Source organism: Helianthus annuus, chromosome 13, assembly GCF_002127325.2.
Source record: "Helianthus annuus cultivar XRQ/B chromosome 13, HanXRQr2.0-SUNRISE, whole genome shotgun sequence".
Taxonomy (NCBI): Eukaryota; Viridiplantae; Streptophyta; class Magnoliopsida; order Asterales; family Asteraceae; genus Helianthus; species Helianthus annuus.
In genome coordinates, this window is record NC_035445.2 from 26994900 (window position 1) to 27005543 (window position 10644).

The 10644-nt window shown below is 34.8% G+C and overlaps 1 protein-coding gene and 1 long non-coding RNA gene across 2 annotated transcripts; one reads left to right on the top strand and one right to left on the bottom strand.

Annotated features, from left to right (window-relative positions):
* The first annotated feature begins 3241 nt into the window (after positions 1-3241).
* LOC110897493 lies at positions 3242-6520 on the top strand. Its single transcript, XM_022144236.2, has 3 exons — positions 3242-3676; positions 4059-4587; positions 5555-6520. The coding sequence occupies exons 1-3, from the start codon at positions 3276-3278 to the stop codon at positions 6362-6364; spliced, it is 1740 nt and encodes a 579-aa protein (XP_021999928.1). The 5' UTR covers positions 3242-3275; the 3' UTR covers positions 6365-6520.
* Positions 6521-6888: 368 nt separating this feature from the next.
* Positions 6889-8064, bottom strand: LOC110902470. Its single transcript, XR_002571138.2, has 2 exons — positions 7183-8064; positions 6889-7087 (listed from the first exon to the last, which is right to left on the bottom strand). It is a non-coding gene; the product is annotated as an uncharacterized LOC110902470 (long non-coding RNA).
* Between the last annotated feature and the right edge of the window lie 2580 nt (positions 8065-10644).

Below are 10644 nucleotides of genomic sequence, written 5' to 3' on the forward strand. Positions count from 1 at the left end.
ACATACCTTTGGAACCTTTGGAAGCTGAATAATTGATAGATAGCTTCTCAAAATCCAACAACGGACACTTCACAGGTCTTTCGTTGATTTCAAGCCCTAATTAGACCAATAGTGAGCGGAACTATGAGAGATAACCATCGGAAACATGAAAGTAGAAAGAAACTTACAAAAAGCTTCGAGTGGAGACTGGTAGCTCATCCGTTTAACCTAAATCAGGTATTCGAATCGCAAATCGCACACAAAACAAAATCAACGAACTTAAACACAACAATAAGTCCATACACAGCCATCAGTTCTTCATCCTCAACTTTTTAAAGAAATTCCCAAACCTAACAACACCAAACACCAAAAGTCTCCAATTTCAATAGCAAGGCATAATGTACAAAACTATAAACGGTATGAAATATAAATATCAATCAATTTGATCAAAACAGTATGACAACTATCTATTTTTCCTCCACAACTTTAATAAAAAAAATACTCAACGTAACAAAACCGAACACCAAAACTCACCGGTTTCAATAGCAAGTAGAAATAAACTTACAAAAAGCTTCGAGTGGAGACTGGTAGCTCATCCGTTTAACCTAAATCATGTATTCGAATAGCAAATTGCACACAAAACAAAATCAGCGAACTTAAACATATACAGAACAGAATATGAAACATATATGAAGATTCTCAAGGAATCAATGAGATGGTAAGCTTTTCTTATGTCATTGATATTTCTTCTTTTATAGAAAGTATAGATAGAAGATTTTGTTTTTTATTTATTTTTTTATAATGATGTTTGCCCTTAAAAAACACAAAAGTTTATACAGTTTTTGGAAAGTTAGTTACGTATCAAATGATATTTCTCTCTCTACACACGTTTACATATACACACACATACACGTACGTTATCGACTTTATGGACATTGAGTATTTGCGTCAATTTATTTACGTAACTTACAAAACAGTTGTTCGCACAATTATAATAGTATGATTGCATAGTTACGATGGGGTAATAAACAACGTATATGATGGTACAACACACATGGCGCTATAATAATACAACACAATTATTTGAACAATACATTATACTTCTTATAAAAACTGTAATTTAACAAAATATATAATAATAATAATATCATCACTTAAAAAATTTAAAGCATATAAGTCATAGAAAGATGCTTGATACCATTCAACAGTCACCATAGCATATAATATCTAAAAAAGATCAATATGAAAAAGACACTAGGTACTTTTCGACTTTTATTGGTTTATTATTTATGTGGTGGTTAATCCTAGTAGAAATTAACTAACATCTATGTATCATTTCATTTTACCCTTTTGAGTTGACGTTTTGGATAAGGGATGAGATGAGAGACAATGTGGCCAAAATTATAATGCTTATTCACAGTGACGTTTTAGGAATTCGAACTCGAAAAATATGCCCATATGTTTTAACGATAAACAATATAATTACGAAAATAACAAAAAATGTAGTATTTGACAAAAATTGAAGTGATGATGTTCGACTGTTCGTTACTCTCTGATGAGATTGTTCGTCTCGTCCTTTCAGATTCAAGGAGTCCATGAAATTGCCGTCGTGTGTTATAATTTTTATTAAAATCATATTAGTATTGAGATAATAAACCTAATGTGTAGTGGGTTAAGTTATAAACCATTAAAAATATTTGATAATGGGCATATATTGGAATTAGTATATGTTTACAAGTTTTTTTAAATAACATATATATATATATATATATATATATATATATATATATATATATAGGGAGAGGTTCATTTAAGAAGAATCTTCTTATAAGAAGAAAAATAAATTAATCTAGGCCCTTTATTTTTTTGATCAATGGTTTTGAATCAAGATATAATTTTTGTCTACTTTTAATTAATGATTTAATTAATAAGGGTAGGATAGACATTTTGATTTAGAATACTAATAAATGTTATAAAGAGTTACTCAAGTCTTATTAATGCCACCATAATTTAATCCTTCACCACCATTAATGTGTTGGTCATACACCAATTTTATTAGAAGTGACAAAATTATTTACAAGTGTTGTGTGTCCTACACATATTTTATTATGAGTCATAAATTATTTAAAAGTGTTGGGGTCCTACACATTCTCTACCTTACACCAAAACATTGTTTTTATGGTGTAGGAGACGTTGAATATGTAAGAGCATGTACATGATTGTTTTTATTGTGTAAGATGCAAAATTATTTTATAGGTTGACTCATTAAATGATTAAGGTTCATTAATCTAAATTGCAAAAATAAAGGATAAACTCATTAAATGATTTGTTCTAATTACCTTTATACCCTTTATTCTTTTTGTTCTTAATTTGTAATTTCTTCTCATTTGAACTCTCCACTATATATATATATATATATATATATCGATTTTTTTTTTAAAAATCCCGTGCCCCTCGAAATCAAGGGCCTTGTGCGGAATTCCTCCCCGTACACCATCATAGCCGGCCATGCTTATTTAGTGTCGTTTCTTTACACCTAGACCCTCAAATTTTCATTGTATTGTAGTTTAATCGAATGCAATAAAAGTAAATTATACGGTAACCACTAGTTAAAATTTATATTCATCTGTTGACAACTAACAAATGAAATATTTGAGTGTTTGAGCTTGAGAAGTTTAATGTTTAAAAGTGTGCACTTTAAATAAGAATAAAGAACTAAAGTATTACATGTGTTCTAAAGCTTTACAAAAAAAAAAAAAAAAATGAATATATAACCTGATTATATTTCAACTCGAATATTTATTACTTAAACTATGTTATGTGTTGTAAGCTTGGAACGACTCTAAATAGACGTTACGATGAAGAAATTGATACCACGCGCGTCACGAAGGTTTGGTAAAAGAGGCTCTAAAGGGGAGATGTTGTGTAGCTTTACTAGAAATGTGTTATTAGGTTAAGATGATATAAGATTGGTTGTATATTTAATAATTTTTTTTTTTTTACAAAAGGTGACCCCACACCCGTAGTTCCATCTGAGCCCTTGCCTGCTCCCACCTTAGCGCCTGGGTGTCGTGGTGGTAGCGCCTCTAGCGCCTCCAACATGGTTGGGGCCATGGCCTGGATAATGCGTAGAACGCGTGGCCTTACTTCAATATCTAACAAAAATGAGATAATGGCAATTTTGTAAAACTCTTATAAACTAAAGGCCAAACTTGTACTTTGACACAGTTAAAGCAAGGTTAACAATTTTCATAAAACCGGTACCGTGTCACATAATCTAAACCCGAGCGGAGCCGATGGCTGTAGAACAACAAGAAACAAAACAAACACAACAAAACAGAGACATGAACCCTACAATAACCAAACCGGACCACCAGGACTCACCACCGTCCACGACGGCGCCGGCGTGGGGCACGTGGGAGGAGCTCCTCTTAGCCTACGCCGTCAACCGCTACGGCACCAAAAACTGGACCTCCATATCCTACGAGTTACAAAAACGGAGCTCCGACCCGATCCATATCACTCCTCTTCATTGTGAACAGAAATACGACGAACTCAAACGCCGGTTTAACGACGTCGTTTTGGAAGACGTCACCGACACAGGCGAAACCGCTGCTGTTCCGTGGCTTGATGAATTGAGAAACGTTCGAGTTCTGGAACTGCAACGAGAACTTCGGAATTACGATCTATACATCTCGTAATAATCAGACCTATAATATATATATATTCACATACAGATCTATGATAAATCTACCGTTTCTGTTCGTTTAACGTCGTTAGATAACGTATCGGTGTGATTTGACGCTTGTTTAACGGTTTCCGATGTGATTTTTTTGTCCGTTTAGCGTCGTTAAGTAACGTATCAGAGATTTGACGGTTTCCGATGAGATTTTTCTCTCCGTTTAGCGCGTTAGGTTGTTTATTAACAGATTTGACGGTTTCCGATGTGATTTTTTCCGTTTATCGTCGTTAGATAACGTATGAGAGAGATTTAACGGTTTCAGATGTTATTTTTCTGTTTGTTTTAACGTCGTCATCGAGATTTGACGGTTTTCGATGTGATTTTTTCGTGTGTTCAGGTCCCTGCAAACGAAGGTGAAGCAATTGACGGAAGAAAGTGAGAAAACCGGTGGAGATTTAACGAAAAACTCCGATTTAGGGCACAGAAACGTCGAGATTGAATCCGATACGGCGAACACAACGCCTGAACCGGCGGTTTCCGGCGACTTTGATACCGAACCCGAGAATCAGTCGGTTAACGGATCTAACGGAAACCTAGAAACCGGTGACAACAAGCCGGAAAGCGGAAACGGAGTGAAAACCGGCGGTGAGAAAAGTGAACCGGAAGGTGAAGAACCGGTGAGAAGTGAACCGGCGAAGAGTGAACCGAGGAGCGAGTCAATGGGTGAGTCGAAAAGCGAGGGAAAGAACTCAGACGTGAGAAGCTCGGCTAGTAAGTTGAGGAATGAGAGGGTGCCACGTGGAGATTGTAAGGAGGATGATGAATGTACAGATAGTATTCCGGTTCGATCCTTGCCGTTGGTTGATTTTTTGCACAAGGTTCAGAAGCTTGGCTCGGTTGTCTTTGAGCGGCGGCTCGATCGTCAGGTATATCATTTTACACAACCTTTTTTAAATTTGTTTGCATAAATAAATAAATAAATATATTTATAGATTTAATTAATTTAAAACGATTAAAAAAAATGACTTTTATAAATAGGCAATATAAATTTTGCATCTTTATTTACGAAATAATGATTACTAAAACATCATTAAGTAAATTTGTTATAAAAATAGAATGTATATATATTTTTTTATCAACCATTCAAATAATAACAATAAAAGTTAATTACATGGTTGGTCTAGAAAGTTGGTAACAATCGAGACTTATAATGTAACTTTTGAAAACTTTGAATTGAAACTGTTATATAACATAATCAAAATGGGTAAATTTCATTGAACTTACAAAATAATATGTTTTCTCAAATCTCAAATTATATATGAATAAAATTGTTTCATAGAAAATGTCTAATTAATAAAGCTTGGGAGGACATGAAATTCCTCCTGACCAAAAGTATGGACACGTATAATTTCTATTTATTTATGTATTTGACGTGACTTAATTAGTTTTCAAATATATTTTAGGTATTTATTTAACATATATTTTCTTTTTATATTTGTAACTTTAATATATAATGTTTTATATAAGTATAAAAATTAATTTTATACATATTCATTATAAATTTTATAAAAACTAGCCATGTAATAATTAAATTTATGTTATATGGAAAAAATTTATATGTTTTTTTTTGTAGACATCAAAATGTAAGATAAGACTGAAAATATATCTAAATTTACATGAAAAAAAATACTATAATTAAAAACGTAAAAAGGAAATAAAACCCGTTCAAAAAAAAAAAAAAAAAAAGGAAATAAAACTTTTAAGTGGTCACATCAGAGGTGTGAAAAGTAACCTTGAAAGTGGGAATTTCCGTGTATTTTAATCAACTCTATAAAAAATAATATTTCGTTACGATATTACGTAACTAATAGTCAAAACAAATAATATATGCAGGAAAAACTAAGGTACAAGAACTTAATAAAGCAACACATTGATCACAACACGTTACAAACCAGACTCAAACAAGGATATTATTCCGATGGCAATCATAAATTCTTCCGAGATCTCCTCCTTCTTGTCAACAACACTCGCATATTCTTCCCCAAACAATCCCCCGAATCAATCGCAGCCGTTGATCTTCGACAACTTATTCTAAACGAGATGATCAAGATCACCAATAAAAAACAAAAAACCTCATCAAACATGCCTCCTAGTCGAGCCGCTGACCCGCCTGATTCGTTGCTTCTGAAGCCGAAGTTAGCTGGCCCGATTGTGGTTTGTAGGAAACGAAGCTCGATAACGGCTAAAGCTGCAGGATCTTCTTCGGGAAAGAAAGAACAAACGGGTTCGAAGGAGAAGTTAATCGAGGAAAACCCGGAGAAAAAAGGGAGTTCTAACGTTAACGAGAGTTCGGACAGTAAACCCGAAAAGAAAAAGAAGTTAACCGAAGCCGAGGAGAAGAAACAAGGTGCAGCCAAGTTTTTAAACCGTATTAAACGGTCCAACGAGTCGTTGCTAAGCACATCGAAGAGCGTGTCGGAACGTAGTGGTGGCGAAGGGAAGAAAGACCAAGCGGGTAAGAAGAGTTCGAGTGGACACCAATTAAAAGAACAAGGTAGCCCTGCGAAGAGGAATGTCGGTCGGCCACCAAAGAGGGCAGCGGCACCGCCTACGCTAGCGGCAGTGTCGGGCAAACGGAACCGGGAACCGGTGGATTCCGAGACGTTGGGTTCGAAACAGACGAAGAAAAGATCAAAGAGGTGATTGTGTAGAAACGTAGGATTTTAGTATTATTTGTTTTGAGGTATGATTTGAAAGTTAGTCTAACCTTTTGGTTTATTTTTCAAATTGTCTTACATTTGACATGTTGCTTGTTTTGGTAGTTGATATTTAAGAAAGTTAGCAACTTTTGTTTTTAAATTTGTTCCCATTTTATGTTAGCTAACTGATAAATGATGAATCAGTTTTCAAGATATATGATAAAAATGTAATTTTTATACATAGTTAGATCATTCAGAACTTATAAACATATTTATTTATATAATTACACTAAAAATCACTATGATTCTTTCTCTTTTAATTAAATAATATTTTTTATACTTTTATCATTCACATCCCTTCCATCATTTTTTACACTATATTACAATAAAAACCATATATTTTTCTCTTCCTTTTAATTAAATAATACTTTTTTATGTATTTATCTTTACTTTTTATTCCTCATTCACTCATAACCACTTTCAAAATATATTAAAAAATATATGCGGTTAACAGTGTTTCCTCAAATATACAAATGAACAATAACATTTTTATTTCCTCCACTCACAATTTCTCCAAATACACCAACAAGTTACCATGATGATGCCGTGTATAATCTTTTTTCCTTTTGTACTCAAGTTAAGAAAACTGTGAGCTTCCATAAGATCTCCAAACGCGAAAACATATAGAGGGGGGATGTTGCACCAATCGCTAAGAGACATCCAAATTCTGTTAACAAGAATACAAGCTGTAAACAAATGTTCACACGACTCATCTTCCTCTTCACAGAATAAGCATAAAATCGAAGGGATGTGGATCTATACAGTTAATATCGGCGATATCTCGGTGATATATCATCGATATCTCGGTTATCGGACCTCCACAAGAATATCGGTTTAAAATCTCGGTAATAATCTCGGTCCCGATAAAATTGGCGATATATACCGATATTTTGTAATTGTGATATCGGTTGTCTCGCTGATAATATCGGTTGGCCCAGCTAACCTAAGTAGTTAATGCGGTAAAATATCGGATAGTGGTCAAGGACCGATATTTGAGATATCGGTCATCGCGGTAGGATATCGGTAATTTTAATATCATGCTAAATTTATATACATAGCAATTTAACACTAACAATTCAGTATACTCTCCTACCATTAACAAATTAACCTTTTGCAACTTGCAAAACATTAACAATCGTAGTAAGTAGGAACTTACTAAGACTTAAAACAACAACATTTAACAATAACAACTAACAATTAAGACTCAAAACACTAATAGCAACAATAAGAAAAAAGAAAGATAGTAGAACTAAGAAGAAAGGTACTGATATCGGGAAAATCAGTGATATATTGGTCCAATATCGGTCAAATATTAGTCAATATCGCTGATATTATCGGTACCGATATTCTGACCGATATTTTGTACGGATATTTCGGTAGGGAACCGATAACCAATATATCACTGATATATCAAGATATTAACTACATAGCGGCTAACATGCGGTGGTCCGGCAGCGGCGCTGTTAGCTCTGGCGAAATAGCTCTATGGTGTTAAAGGTAGAGAAGAAGAAAGAGTAAGAAGGCTTCAGATGTTGAATCACTTTCAGAAACAAAAGATGTCTGTCTATAATCTAAGACATTTTATGGTGAGAGTTTTAGAAGAAGAAAAAGAAAAATCAAAGAGGACAAAGCAAGCATGATGGCGGCTGCAACAATATGACCTGTGTTCTAATGTATTAGGGTTGAACGGAATTTTGAATAAACCCCTTCAAAAATATACCTTTTGCATATTTTTACTCGTATGTTATCTACTTCACAGATTTAACCCTTCATTATCTACAACTTGGCGCTTAAAAATTATAAATTTTTATTCCTAGATATATATATATATATATATATATATATATATATGATTATTTATATATATGTTTGCATTATATTATAAACTACTGATATCCCACCGCGATAACCGATATCTCAAATATCAGTCCTTGATCGATATCCGATATTTTCCGCATTAACCGCATAGATGTGGATATTCCTTTCTGAAGATTCTCTCTCGTAGCCAATCTATCCAAGTTGTCACACCCCGATATTTCCACGTATTACCGGTGGGACCGGTGGGGAGTATTGTGACGTAGTTGATATCGTCATAGTCAAACAACACAATTTTAAATGCACAGCGGAAGCAAAAGATAAATATTACAAACCGATATAAAGTAATATCACAGTATTACAAACGGAATGTAAAGGATCCACAGGCGGATCAAATAAAGAAAGGAAACTTTGTTCAACATACTTTAAAGGCATCTAAGCTTGCGAGACTTTTATTTGATGCTAGGAGAGGCCAGCCTATTCCGATTAGTAACTGCACTTAGCCTTTTTGGGAAAATACGTCAGTTTACACTGGTAAATACAATTTAACTGACTCATTTTGAAAAGGTTTAGAAAATTGATTTGAATGCATGATGTGCACAAAATGCAACATATAAATTACATCAATTGTGGCATAAAACTAACATTTTTTAGTACTATGGAAAAAGTATGCTTTTCTCTTCCTTTTGTATTTTCAGGATTAAATGAGCTCAAATGAACAAAAGAAGAAAAAGGCAGCTAAATCTAACATAAATACAAGAAAAGGAACAAACGTGGCATGCCCGATCCCCTGACAACATCTTCCCAAACAAAAGCAAGAAGGCAGCAAGCTGAACACGCCCCCTGCTCAGTGAGCACGGGGCCGTGCCCAAGTGACATCAGAAAAGACAAACTCATAGAAGCTTCTACTGCTCAACACGGGGCCGTGCCCAGCGGACACGAGGGTGTGGTCAAACCTCCTGCAGGCGCATTTATTGTAATTGCGAATTACAATTAATGAAGAGAGAGACGGAGTTGGACACGGGGCCGTGCCCGAGCTGCTGTTCAGCCTATAAATAGGAGTGCTTGGAGCTCTTGCAACTCATCCCTTGGCACACCACCTCTCTCACACTTCACCCACCACCCACCACCATCACAACACCATCATCCACCACCATCATCCATTGTCCATCGTAGAGTGTATGAGTCGTCTCGGGATCCAAGATTGATCGTAAGAGTTCTTGACAATCAAAGGCCATGTTTGCCTAAGTCTCTTACATCACTTGGTGAAGACAAGTGTCTAGTGTAATACTTTTTATTTTTAATCTTTTGCACTTTTTAATTGGTTGTCTTAATGACTTTAATTACTAGTTTCTTATGTTGAAGGTGATTTTTCCTTATCGTTTGTCTGTGGTGTCTTGGCATTATTTTACTGTCTATATAAAATAAAAGATTTTCACCATTCATATCTCCACGGTCTATATGAAGGTATGTTGGCTACCTGGTCGGGGGTTAAGGGAACGGTTTGGTAAGAGTCTTGCCATTGTTCAGTGTATAGATCCTGCAAAGGACCTGGATCAAATTTACTAGGACCTCCTTCAATACCCAACGATATTGGATGGCGGGGGTCCAAACTCTTTGACCCCCTCATAAGTTAAACTACTATTAAAACTTTAACCCGGCTACTTAGGACTGTATCCCTGCTGACTCAGACTACTTAGCCTAGGGTAACGTCGCCTTCAAAAGAGGGGCCTACCACATTATGCATTAATAACTTAATTAATTATCTTTCAATAATCCGACCCTTTAGGATTGTATCCTTGCTGACTCAAACTACTGGGTTGAGGGTAACGTCACCTTCAAAAGAGGGGCCTACTACAATAACTAAGATAATCTCTTAAACAAGTGCAAAAGTGCGAAAATAATCAAAGGTTACACTATACACGAGTCGGATCCAAGTGATTCATCTTGTCTATCTGTTTTTATTTTTAATTTATTTTTCAGCATTTTAGTTAGTTTTATTTTCTTAGTTTAAAACCTTTTTTCTAACATTTTTGATTTGATTAGACGTTGAGGATAAACCGGTACTAAAAGCTCTTGTGTCCTTGGACGACCTAGGTATCTTACCAACACTATACTACGTCCACGATGGGTGCACTTGCCCATATGTGTGTTTAGTGTTAGTAAATATCGTGTTTTATAAATTTAAAACTTGGCTAAAAAGTGTAAAAAAAAAAGCTTAAAATATATACCTAAAACATATTACACCTAACGCACATCAAGTCTTTGGCGCCGTTGCCGGGGACACAAGGATTTTAAGAAAGTTAGGAATCAACGGCCTAATCAATTTTTTATTTTTTTTATTTTTTATGATTTTCTTAATTTTTTAGCTTCTGCAGAGCTCAACACGGGCCGTGTCCAGCATAGTCA